General features: G+C 43.4%; 1 protein-coding gene across 1 annotated transcript in view; it reads right to left on the bottom strand.

Annotated features, from left to right (window-relative positions):
* LOC121278118 (dynein heavy chain 8, axonemal-like) overlaps positions 1–13,885 on the bottom strand; it is a 2,067,071-nt gene that overhangs the window by 231,994 nt on the left and 1,821,192 nt on the right. Inside the window, 5 exon segments of the mRNA XM_041188205.1 lie at positions 2,730–2,885; positions 4,071–4,242; positions 9,476–9,603; positions 10,848–10,985; positions 11,551–11,766. Coding sequence (XP_041044139.1) covers positions 2,730–2,885; positions 4,071–4,242; positions 9,476–9,603; positions 10,848–10,985; positions 11,551–11,766 — 810 coding nt within the window.

Raw genomic sequence — 13,885 nt, 5'->3', positions numbered from 1 at the left:
GATCTTTCCTCTTGTGGGAGAATCTAGAACTAAGGGTCACTGTTTAAAAATAAGAGATTGCCCGTTTAAGACAGAGACGAGGAGAAATTTTTTCTCTGAGGATCGTGAGTCTTTGGAACTCTCTTCCTCAAGAGGTGGTGGAATCAGAGTCTTTGAATATTTTTCAGGCAATGGAGATAGATTCTTGAAAAGCAAGGTGGTGAAAGGTTATGGGAACTAGGTAGCAATGTGGAGTTGAGGTTACAATCAGATCAACCATGAGCTTATTGAATGGCAGAGCAGGCTCAAGGGGCCAAGTGGCCTACTCCTGCTCCTAAATCGTATGTTCATTTGTTCATGTTATCAACAGTGTTATCAAATGGCAACTACTAAGCAATAACCTGCTCAGTGATGTTCAGTTTGCATTCAGCCAGGGCTATTTGGCTCCAAAACTGATTTCAACCTTGGTCCAAACATAACCTAGGAAATTTTGAAAGATTACAACCACTGCATCCACTGTCTCTGCAGCCATTCCCTTTAAGACCATAGGATGCAGGTCATCAGATCCAAGAGATTTCTCAGCCTTTAGTCCTATTTGTCTTCCCATTAGTTTTTCTTTAGTGATCATGATTGTTTTAAGTTCCTCCCTGCCTTTGCTTCCTGATTTTCAACTATTCTTGGGATGCTTTTTGTGTCTTCTACCTTGAAGACAGATGCAGAGGCCTAATAGAGAGGGTCTCTGTCTTTGTGAAAATGGATCTGGAGGCCCGCGTCCAGAAATCCCACCCTCACTATTTTTGCAGGGGGACGTGGGGGGATGGGGACATCTGCAGTTCATGAAGACATGCACATGAATAAGTGCAACTGCATTCAGTCCGATCTGATTTTCACAAGGAGGGAGCTAGAAATACAACTTGTGCACATTAGACCTGGTAGGAGAAAGTCTAAACTTATTGGAGTTCTTCAGAGAGGTAGGGTACCCTTTTGGATTTAGCCCTGGGACACCTTTGGAATGGGTTGGTGCACTTTGGGAGAGGTTAAATGCCCTTTGGGATTGTTAAAGGTGGACATGAATGTGTGTAAAGAGTCGATAAACTGTTAAGCTTATTGGAACTGTCGAAGCTGTCAAAGTTGTCAAAGTATTTAAATCTCCTGCCTTTAAATATTTGAAAAAAAATCTGTCTGCAGTGTGAAAAAAATCAGTAGTTGCTATTCATGCTGTCTATTGACATAAGCCTGAGGGTTCCTATTACAGGATTAATGCTGCATGACTGATTTCACAATCTATCATTATCCTAGTCGGGTGCCTGTCAATTCACGGTTTAATTGACAGCTCCAATTCTTTAAGTCTTTAAAATTTTTGAGGCTATTATGTTTTTGAAGTGGGAATATGAATATATATGCTTGTTTTTATCATGGATTAAAGGATGTTAAATATAGTGACTATTTTTTATCAATGAGAGAAACTTAAGAATATTATTTAATCTCAATGTGGCTCATGAGGTCTGCCCATGGTGGATACTGGGTGAGTTGGCAATGGAGAGTGTAAGAGCAGAGGGTGGTGTGTGTGGGGCATAGGTTGGCATAAGTTGCATTTAAGTTGGCATGGAGGCTATAAAGGGCCATGCAGGATGGGTGTAGGAGCATAGGTTTGCATGGAGGATATGTAGGGCCATGGAGATTGGGGTGAAGGGCATAGGTTTGGCTTAGGGACTGTAAAGGGCCATGGAGGGTCAGTGGAGGGAGCATAGATTAGCATTGATGGTATGAAGAGCTGTGGAAGGTTGGTGGGGACATGAGGTGGCATGGGTTGGCATGGATGGGGCATGGGGAGCGTGAGGGGCTGGAGGGCTGTTTTTGCATTATTCTTTTTTGCATGGTGCTGGAGCACCAAGTTGGGCTTTTTCACCCAGCCGGTCTCCGTATCTGGCAGGGCCTGTGCCCAATTTCCCTCTGGGGGCAGTGGGCCTGACTCCCATTTTACCCCTTACCTCCAGAATGAAAATCTGAATAGGTGGGGCACTTTTTCCTGACTCGGGTTTGCAGAGCCGGGAATTGTCCCAGCTCTGGGCTCCTGATTCTGGAATGAGAATTTGAGTCAAAATACTTATTCAAAGTCTCTGCAGTTTCCTTTTGCCGGAGTTATATTGTGCTCAGTTAGCTGATCCACGCACCCAAACAATAATAGGGCTATTATAATTGGGCTCAGCACTCTAGGTTAAGAAGGAGAAACTTTATCAGAGGTTCCATTCCTTGGCACCATCTCACAAGTCCTGCTGGAACTGTGCATGTGTAGTTACTGAAATGAGGGAAGAATTGTACAGTATAAATTTCATCACATCTTTAGTTCTCTTTAGCTCTGAAGAAGAGTCATGTGGACTCGAAACGTTAACTTTTTTTTCTCTCCACAGATCCTGTTAGACATGCTGAGTTTTTCCAGCATTTTCTGCTTTTGTTTCAGATTTCCAGCATCTGCAGTATTTTGCTTTTGTCAAAGAATTGAGCTTGTTTGTTATGCTTCACAGTCCAATAGTCTGCTGACATCAATGCCAGTCTTACTTTGTGAATAGCAACCATTTCCATGAGGTGACTGTACAGTCAAAATCTTCAGGAAGGATGGGGGGAAAGCAGAGGAGAAAATAATTTTGCCCATGGCATTGATTAGTGGTATTCGATTATTTTATGTTTTGTAGTCGTTGTGCTGTTCCACAAGCTGAACAAGACATGTTCTACACATTGTGCATTCCTACCTGTAATTCATTATGTTTCTCCTTCCTCTTGATCCAGGTTTTCCCCTGTGTCTGAGGGTCTATGAGAAGGGGATACCTGGTTGCTTTGGTTACAATTATGCCATTCTGAACTGACAGGTCATCACTTGGTAACCCTTGTAGGTTCCACTCACCAATCTGAAAAGATAAAATCACACAGACTTAATAAGAGCAATGAAGTAAGTGTGGCCACAAATACAGTTCCTTAAATGATCAGTGGAGAGCAGGTCAAAATATTTTGACAATGTGTGTTAGATACTGGGATTAATGCTATTTGTAGCAGGACTAGTGATTACGCAACTGGACTAACAGTCTGGAGATCCTCAGCTTAACTTCCATCACAATAAAGAGCAAAATTGAAATCAATAAACCTGGTACTGGTGAAAAAAATTGCCAAGAAAGCCCTTGGATTGTTGTGCAATTAATGTCCTTCAGTGAAAGAAACTTCTCCCCCTACCTTGTCTGGCCTACATGTGGCTTCAGTCCCACAATACATTGCTAACATTTAATGCACAACATAATTATGGTCTCATCAGCATTGCCCACACCCGAAGACCACACTAAAAATAGAGGCACACATTCTCTGTCTTAGTTCAGACACTATTTTCCATATTGTAATGATGTATTACATTCCCTGAGGCCTAGTCTAAAATTTAATTACAGAGGCTAGATGTTCTTTTAACTGGTCTGGTTCCCTGAGGTTGCCATGATATTGACCATTGAAAATTTGTGTCAGTTGAGCACTCTATTTTCCTCTTTACTTTCTTGTCTCTTTTTGGAGGCAATTATCATCACCATGAAACAAGCCTCCTAGTTTAATAATTTCACACTGGATTTTACAAAGTCCAGTAAGGCTCCTCCCACAGCATATTTTTAATTCGCTAACAGCTGGGAGACTGGTACTGGAACAGGTAAGTCTCCTTAATAGATCTCTTAGAGGGGTGAACTGCAAACATATGCACAGGATTGCAAACCTAGGGCTTTCAAGTCTCTGAAGTTTAGAGAGTTAAATCTGTCATTGTCTCCAGAGAGAGACTCAAACTCTGAGGAAACAACAAATAAATAAACATTTCTGCTTGGCGGAAAGATTAAAATTAAAAATTTAAAATTAAATGTTTGCTTCAGCTAATAGCAAACAATGCAGATAATGACTGAAATGACAACTATAAATGAATAAATCATTAAACAAGGTAGTAAATTACACAAAGAACATTGTAACAACATTTTTTGGCTATGTGGAGATATGCAATGGTTGGTTTGTAGCACATAAAAATGATGGTAGCACAGAGTTAACCAATACAAATGTGTCTGAGCTGCTCTCACCGTAGGCTGATCCACCAGAAAGCTTATAAGGTTCATACTATCTGAATATGGAATTTTCTGGTTCTGCAGCTCTGCTTCCCAAATTACTTTGAACAGTATATCTCTGAAAGTTTGATTGAAGGGACCACTATATGAGAGAAAACCAGTAGCCAACAGCACATCTCCCACTAATCTAAAAAGCAAAAGATAAAAAGAAATGAACAGCGAACAATCAAGAGCAGAGGATGTCAATGCAAGATGAAAAACAGCATCCTCAAACAGTGGGCTCTGTAAAACACAATGTCTTTTCCAGGTTAACGAGGTACAAGTTGAATCATCTGGGGCAATGAAATCTGGTTGCATTAGATTGTTTGGGTGCAATGGGTGCTGCTTTGGAACCAAAATGCCATCTGCACCTCTGTAGCACACTTCTGGCATGGGTATGCTGGACGCTACTTTTGTGAGGTCGTTTGTCCGGGCATTACAAATGTTTGTCCGGAATATGCAGAGCAGGCAGAGAATGATGTTAGTCAGGGTGCATTGCTAATTTGCTATCATTCTCAACCTCATCACTCCAGCTACCACCCTCTCTTATACACACACAGCCAAACGCGTGTTCAGCAGCATGGAGAAAGCTATTTAAAGGGATCATCATCAATTTACCAGTTAATTCTGATTAATCTCTAGTGGCTCTGCTTGAGTTTATGAAAATGCTTAGTGATTTAAGGAGTTGGTTAAAGTTGGTGAAGATTGCAGCCAATAGTACTGCATAAGAAGGGCTAGCAACTGCAAGGGTTCTGGTCAGACCACTTTTTCCCAGTCACAGATGCTTCTCTTCCTGCTCCTGCACAGTTACCTCTAGCTATCCCAAGGAGCTATCCTTGGCTCTCTCCTCTTTCTAATCTATGGCCAGGATTTTACATTCAGTGTGCGGGGGAGGGCCCGACATGCCGGAACATTAAATGATGCGTGATGACATCAGGCTGTCTCGCGATATTCCAATCAGCAGCTGTGCGCCTGCCGATAATTGAAAGGCCTATTAAGGCCATTAACATACTAATTAACTCAAATTTACACTGCCCATCCAACCTAACGGTTGGTGGGAAGGTAAAAGGGCCAAGTGGCCTTTACATTTTTTAGGAAACCTCATCCATGAGCGGGATGAGGTTCCCTAAAGCTTTTACAAATTGAATTAAAACTTCCATTGAAAAATAAAAACATGTCCCATCTCATGTGACACAATCACATTGAGGGGACATGTTTCATTAAATTCTTAATAATTTCTTTAAAAAGCACTTCAATCTCCCTGAGGCAGCTCCATACCTCAGGGGACTGAGTGCTCTTTCCCGGACCCAACTCTCCCTCCTCCCCCCGCCCGTACAGGTAGCGCTCAGCGCTACCACTCGCAGTCCACGGTGGGCTGGCCTTAATTGGCCCCCCCGCATGAAAGCGTGGTGACGAGCCAATTGTCGGCAGCGGTTAGCTACGCAACTGCCCCACCTGCTCCCGCTGGGACCACCCGACACAGGAAAAATTCAGGCCTATATGTTGTCCCTTAGTGACATCAACCAAAAGCACAGTGTTAGTGTTCACATGTATGCGGATGACACACAGCCCTACCTCACCAATACATCACTCAACTCCTCCACTGTTACAAAACTATCAGTGCTTATCTGAGATTCAGTATTGGATAAGCAGATATTTCCTCCAATTAAATATTGGGAATACTGAAGCCATTGTTTTCAGTTCCATTCCAAACTCCATTCCCCCACTTCTCTAGCTACTAACTCTATCCCTTTCCCTGGCAACAGCTTGAGATTAAATATGTCTGTTCACAATCATGGGGAAGGATTTCCTGGTCGACGAGTGGTGGGGGATTGCGGGGCTTGCCCCGCCAACCTGTCAATGGCCTAATGAGGCCATTGACAAACACATTAGCATCATTATTGGACCTGCCCGTCCAACCTTAAGGTTGGCGGGCAGGTTGGGAGCCCTGGCGGGCTTCAGAGGAAGCATGATACCTCATCTATGGGCGGGATGAGATTTCATCTAGGGTTTTAAAAATTTAATGAAAGTTTAACTAATAGTGATGGACATGTCCCACTCATGTGACGGTGTCACATGAGGGAGCATGTCAGGGAAATTTTATTTTTCTAATTTTAGCATTTTTACATTTGGAGCTGATCTCCCCGAGGCAGCACTTAGCCTCAGGGAGATGAGTGCAGTCTTTCAAGATGGAGAGTGAAGGAGTTGACTCTGAGACTAGGGTCCTGACTCTTAATAAAGGAAACTGATGGTATGAGGCGCGAATCAGCTATGAAGGATTGGGGAACGTTATTTAAAGGGATGACGGTGGATAGGCAATGGCAAAAGTTCAAAGAGCGCATGGGTGAGCTGCAACAATTGTTTATTCGTGGCTGGCGCAAAGTGAAATAGGAAAGGTGCCCAAACCATGGCTTACAAGGGAAATTAGAGATAGTATTAGATCCAAGGAAGAGGCAGACAAATTGGCCTGAAAAAACAACTGACCTGAGGATTGGGAGCAGTTTAGAATTCAGCAAAAGAGGACCAAGGGATTGATTAAGAAAGGGAAAAGAGAGTACGAGAGTAAGCTTGCGGGGAACATAAAAACTAACTGTAAAAGTTTCTATAGGTATTTGAAGAGAAAAAGATTGATGAAGACAAATGTAGGTCCCTTACAGTCAGAAACAGGAATTTATAATAAGGAACAAAGAAATGGCTGACCAACTAAATACATACATTGGTTCTGTCTTCACAAAGAAGGACACAAATAACATACCAGAAATGTTGGGGAACAGAGGGTTAAAGAGAGGGAGGAACTGAAAGAACTCATTATTAATAGGGAAATAGTGCTGGAGAAATTGATGGGATTGAAGGCCGATAAATCCCCAGGGCCTGATAATCTACATCCCAGAGTACTTAAGGAAGTGGCCCTAGAAATAATGGATGCATTGGTGGTCATCTTCTGAGATTCTATAGACTCTGGAACAGTTCCTACAGATTGTAGAATAGCTAATCTAACCCCACTATTTAAGAAGGGAGGTAGAGAGAAAGCAGGGAATTATAGACCAGTCAGTCTGACGTCAGTAGTGGGGAAAATTCTGGAGTCCATTATAAAAGATTTAATAGCTGAGCACTTGGAAAACAGTGGCAGAATCGGACAGAGACAGCATGGATTCACGAAAAGTTGATCATGCTTGACAAATCTACTGGAATTTTTCGAGAATGTAACTAGTAGAGTTGATGACGGGGAGCCAGTGGATGTGGTTTATTTGGACTTTCAGAAGTTTTCGGCAAAGCCCCACATAAGAGATTAGCATGTAAAATTAAAACGCATGGGATTGGCAGTAATGTATTGAGAAGGATAGAAAACTGGTTGGCAGACATGAGACAAAGAATAGGAATAAATGGGTCTTTTTCCGAATGGCAGGCAGTGACTAGTGGGGTACCGCAGGGATCGGTGCTGGGACCCCAGTTATTCACAATATATATTAATGATTTAGATGAGGGAGCTAAATGTAATATCTCCAAATTTGCAGATGACACAAAGCTGGGGGGGAGGGTGAGCTGTGAGGAGGATGCAGAGAAGCTTCAGTGTGATTTGGACAAGCTGAGTGAGTGGGCAAATGCATGGCAGATGCAGTATAATGTGGATAAATGTGAGGTTATTCACTTTGGTAGCAAAAACAGGAAGGCAGATTATTATCTGAATGGCTATAAATTGAGAGAAGGGAATGTGCAATGAGACATGGGTGTCCTTGTACACCAGTTGCTGAAGGTAAGCATGCAGGTGCAGCAGGTGGTAAAGAAGGCAAATGGTATGTTGGCCTTCATAGCGAGAGGATTTGAGTACAGGAGCAGGCATGTCTTGCTGCAATTATACAGGGCCTTAGTGAGACTACACCTGGAATATTGTGTGCAGTTTTGGTCTCCTTATCTGAGGAAGGATGTTCTTGCTATAGAGGGAGTGTAACAAAGGTTTCCAGACTGCTTCCTGGGATGGCAGGACTGACATATGAGGAGAGATTCAGTCGGTTAGGATTATATTCGCTGGAGTTCAGAAGAATAAGGGGGGATCTCATAGAAACCTATAAAATTCTAACAGGACTAGACAGGACAGATGCAGGAAGGATGTTCCCGATGGTGGGGGAGTCCAGAACCAGGGGTCAGAGTCTGAGGATACGAGGTAGACCATTTAGGACTGAGATGAGAAATTTCTTCACCCAGAGAGTGGTGAGCCTATGGAATTCGCTACCACAGAAAGTAGTTGAGACCAAAATATTGTATGTTTTCAAGAAGGAGTTAGATATAGCTCTTGGGGTGAAAGGGATCAAAGGATATGGGGAGAAAGCGGGAGCAGGCTATTGAGTTGGATGATCAGCCATGATCATAATGAATGGTGGAGCAGGCTCGAAGGGCCGAATGACCTACTCCTGCTCCTATTTTCTATGTGTCTGTGTGTTGCACGCATGCGGCTCAGGGAATCCGCCCCCTTGCCCGCACAGGGAGCGCATAGTGCTTCCTGGTGGACGTCACGTTGGGCGGGCCTTAATTGGCCTGCCCATGTAAAATGGCAGCACAGATTGGGGGCACCAATTGGAGGCATGCCTCCACGCGCCTGCTCCTGAACTCCCCCCCATTGGGGGGGGCGTGTGGGGAATTCTGCCCATGGTGTCATACTTGACCCCGAAATGAGCCTCTGATCTCATGTGCAGGCTGCCACTTAGACCGCCCATTACACCTCTGTAACATCACTCAGCTTTGCCGTGTCTCAGCTTATCGACTGCTAAAACACTCATTCATGTCTTTGTTACCACGAAGCATGACTATTCCCTAGCACTCCTGGCTATTTTTCCACATTCTCCCCTCCGTAAAATTGAGATCATCCAAAGTTCTTCTGGTTATGTTTTAAGTCGCACCAAGACCTGCTCACCTATCACTTCTCTGCTCACTGACCTACACTTGTTTCCAGTTACGTGACTTTAAATTTCTCATTCTAGTTTTCAAATTCTACCATAGCCTCATGCCTCCTATCTCTATCTTCTCCTCTAGTACCACAATCTTCTGAGATTCCAGCCTCATAAACATCACTGATTTTAGTCACTTTGCCATTGGTGGAGGGGCCTTCACTTGCCTAGGCCCCAAGCTCTTGAATACACTCCTACACTCTTCTCCACCTCACTTTCCTCCTTTAAGAGACTTCTTAAAACCTACCTCTTTTACAAAGCTTTTGGTCATCTGACCCAATATCTCCTTATCTGGCTTGTGTCATATTTTGTTTTATAATGCCAAGAGAATTCAGTGATATGTGCTCCACCATAATTTAAACCTGTTCCTGTTAGGCAGGGTTTAAATCAGGGTTCTGGAATTTTCAATGTTACACACATCAAGTGACCAGCTCTTGCCTGTTGATTTGCGTTTTAAACACCTTGCACTGGTCTGTCCATCTGATTCTTTCACCACTTAGGCCATCTATCAGGGCTGATGCAGTTTCCATCTTTCTTCGACATGTTTCCGCATCTTCCAGCAGGTCCTAAACAATAAAAAGCAGCTTCAATCAGTCACAGTTCCTTAGCTCTCTGAATATCAGTGACACACTTGGGGGTTAAATTGCTGCGGGGATCCCCATTATCTACTTGAACAGATGACTGGATAGCCCCCACGGAAGTCTTATAACATTAGAAAAACTAAAAGAGCTCTTTTTCTGTTATGTTAATCTTTACATGTGACTATTAAAGTGAAAGGCATTGGCTCTGGAAGATTCATTAAAATTAATTGACAGCAAGTCTTCTGCACCTGAATTGCCATGTATGCGTGTGACACGTGGGCCTGGATTTTCACCAAGTCGGGTTGACTCAGGAGCACTTTAAAAATGGCAGGCAAGTGCTGGTTCCAGGATTCTGAAGCCCATTTGGGATTTTTAGGAATGCCTTTAAAGGGCGCGGGCTGCTTCGTGTCAGAAGCCTGCATCCAGAACTACTAACCTGGCCGGCTTCCTTGCAGAGATAGGCATGTCCTACTCCTCCACAATTTTCTTTGAGTCGGGCCAGGTTTTTAAAGACAAACACTTGAGTTATGTAAATAAGGATTGTGAAAATGACCGCAGAAGTCAGAGAGCCTGAGCCGTTCATCAAACAATGTTTCCACTGGAGAGCAGGCGTTCTGTTATTCTAATAGATGTCTGAGCTCTCAGCCGAGTCTCATTATGACTGCACTGTCAGAGACGCCATCTTTTGGATGAGGTCTTGTTTACCCTCTCAATGCACATAAAAGATCCCATGGCACTATTTTGAGGTAGAGCAATGGAGTATCCCTGGTGTCCTGGCCAATATTTATACCTCAATCAACATCACAAGACCAGATTATTTGTTCATTACCACATTGCTGTTTGTGGGTCTTGCTGTGTGTAAATTGGCTTACAATGGTGGCTACTCCTTAAAAGTACTTCACCAATTGTAAAGCGCTTTGAGATATCCGGAAGTTGTGAAAGGTGCTATATAAATACAAGATTTTTTTTATTTTGGAATTTCTTCTCTTACTTTACACAGCTGAAAATGTGTTCAGCAGCAGGTAGGAAACCACATCCCCCACCTCCCCCACAGCCAGTGCTATTTAAAGGGATCATCAACTTACATTTTGGTGTAAATAATAGATAGAGCATATAAATAATAAAAAAAATGTAAATAAACCTGAACAGTATGATTTCAGACATTGATCAATAGTCACAAAAAGAGATATGTATTGATTAGCTAGAAATCCTGTAAGGTTCTGACTCACCATTTTCTCTTTCATGGCAGCATCGAACTTTGCCTGTACCTTGTCCAGCTCAGCTTGTTTCTCATCCAGCTGGGCTTGAGCAGTTCCTAACTCCTTCATGGCCCGTTGGAGGCGGTTTTCTTGTACTGCCAAATTAGCCTAAAACAGGCATTTAAAAAAGGAAAGCCAATCATTTCAAGTCCACAGAAAGACCTTTCCAGCAACAGAAAACATCTTCTCAATCTCACCACTGTCATGGATATCAGGATGTCACAGTAATTAGATCTTAATGGTGAGTGGGCATACCCGTGGGAAATGGAGTTAAAGGTAGGAAAGTGTGTGCTCATCCAATTTGAGCTAAAGAAAGATAGATCAGAATATTCTCTAAATAGTGAGAAATTAGGAATTGTGGAAGACAGGAGAGATTTAGGAGTTTGTGTACAAAAGTCACAAAAAACTATTGTTCAGCTGCAGAAAATTGTCAAAACTGCTGATGGAAAGTTACTTTTTATCTTAAGGGGGCTAACAAGGAGTAGAAGGTATGACATAGTTATACAAAGTTCTAGGTAGACTGCTTGTAGAGTACCATGCTGCAGTCAGTTCTGGGCACTGCAACTGAAGAAGGGTCTACAATGTTGAAAAGTATTTGTGCAGAAATCAGTTCAAACAGTGAAAAATTTGCAGGTGTTTTGTTGATTATAGTGCTCTTTTGATTCAATATTACCTTTAGAGGCAGCACCTCTTTATTGATGGCAAAGAAGGCAGCCATAGCTTGAGTCCAGGATAACAAACCAGCAACATTCCCACAGACTTTCTTCGCATGTTCAAATGTATAATCGTCCATTATGAAATATGGCTGGAGAAGCTCTACTGTTTCATCATTGATGGTGTCCTTTGGAAACTGCTGCAGGGCCTGGAGGAAGCCAGTGCCACTCAACAACTGTAAAAGGAGTGACAAAAATCTCTTGTTATGATTCAGAATAAGTCACCAATAGAGATTGATTGCTTTGATTTCATTACTCCATTACTATTGTATCATGTGACTGCAAAATAGCAGAAGGTAAACTAGGGGCTGAATCTTCCGGTTGGCGTGCGGGGGCGGGCCCGACACGCTAACGCGTAATATGACGCGTGATGATGTCGGGCATGTGTCCAACATCGTCGCGCATCATTTTGATATTTCATTCAGCGGACGTGTGCCAGGAATGGCTGTGCACCCGCCGAAATGTCAACGGCCTATTAAGGCCATTAAAAAAGTAATTGACCTAGTTAAGAATGCTGCCCATCCAACCTTAAGATTGGTGGGCAGGCGAAGAACCCAAGTGGCCTTTGTGTTTTTCAGGAAACCTCATCCACGGGCAGGATAAGGTTTCCTGAAGCTTTTATAAAATAATTAAATAAATGTTCCAAACTTCACAAACATGTCCCAGCTCATGTGACATTATCCGTGCCTTGGAGATTGCTGCACTCTTTTGCACGATTGCGTGAAAGAGTGCAGACCCCAACTCTCCCTCCTCCTCCCGCCTGCACAGGTAGCGCTGAGCGCTACTGGCCACGCTTTACGCTGCGTAAAATGGCAGCGTGCAGCAGGATGTGGGTGGTGATCGGCTCCGTGCCTGCCCCCGCCCAGCCTGCCTGCCATAGGAAAAATTCTCCCCTAGATGAACTTTGGTCTTTTGTTTAGTAATTCCTATGTTTTTAACTTGCATTTAATCATGGTAACAAAGAACAAACAAGAAAAGACACATGCAAAATGCTTCTTAACTTTCCTCAAAGAAAATTGTGCAGGTTAATTAATGATTCAATCAGTTTAGCAAGGAGTAATACAGTGCATGGTATGTAATGCTCTGTGATATCCAGTGCTCAGTCGCAGTGTGTCATGTTATACAATGTTCAGACTCATGGCGTGTAATATTCTGTGATATCCAGTGCTCATTCCCAGTGTGTAATGTTACACATTGCTCAGACCAACGGTGCATTATGTACTGTGATATCCAGAGTTCAGTCCCAATGTCATGTTATACAATGTTCTTTTGTGAAGAAAATCTGCTGTCCTTACCTCGTCTGGCCTACATGTGACTCCAGGCCCACATCAATGTGGTTGACTCTTAGGTGCCCTTTGAGGTAAGGGCAATTAGGGATGGGCAATAAATGCTGGCCTAGCCAGCAATGCCCACATCCCATGGATTAATAAAACAAAATGCTCAGACACATGGTATGTGATGTTTTGTGATATTCAGTGCTGAGTCCCAGTGTGTCATGTTATACAGTGTTCAGACACATGCGGCTGAAGTTGATGAGCGAGCGGGTATGGGCACGCTTCCGATCGGTGCCATTTTACATGAGCGGGCCAATTAAGGCCCACCCAGCGTGACATCCACAGGGAAGCGCTATGCATTCCCTGGGCAGGCGGGTGGGGGGGTGGTGGTGGGATTCCTAAAATCGAGATTGCGCTCTTTCACGCATGATGCACACGAAAGAGCGTACTCACCTCACTGAGGCTAAGTGCAGCCTCAGAGAGATTGGCTCTAAACATGAAAAAACTCAAAATCGAAAAATAAAATTTCCCGAACATGTCTCCTCATGTGACATGAGTTGGGGCATGTTCATAATTTCCAAAAAAACTTTATTAAAATTTTTAAAACTCTACATGAAACCTCACCCCACCTGCGGATGAGGTTTCAAGCTTTTTCTAGTTCGTGCCAGGGCTCCTGGCCTGCCCGCCAACCTTAAGGTTGGACAGGCAGGTCCACTAAATACTTTAATTGCTCTGTCAATGGCCTCAATAGGACATTGACAGGTTGGCGGGCGTGCAGTTGATTTTGCTGCGCCCCCGCCTTCCTGAAAGTTTAAGTGGGGCGCGGTGACGTTGGGAGTTCTGCCCAGCGTCACCGTGCATCATTTTACGCGTTGGTGAGTGGGTCCCTCCCGCCGACGGTAAAATCCAGCCCATGGTCTGTTGTTCTGTGATACCCCAGTGCCTAGTTCAAGTGTGTCATGCTACACAGTGCTCAGAACAACGGTTTGTTACGTACTGTGATATCTAGTGCTCTGTCCCA

Source organism: Carcharodon carcharias, chromosome 5 (genome assembly GCF_017639515.1).
Source record: "Carcharodon carcharias isolate sCarCar2 chromosome 5, sCarCar2.pri, whole genome shotgun sequence".
Classification (NCBI taxonomy): domain Eukaryota; kingdom Metazoa; phylum Chordata; class Chondrichthyes; order Lamniformes; family Lamnidae; genus Carcharodon; species Carcharodon carcharias.
This window is presented reverse-complemented; position numbering and strand designations above follow the sequence as displayed.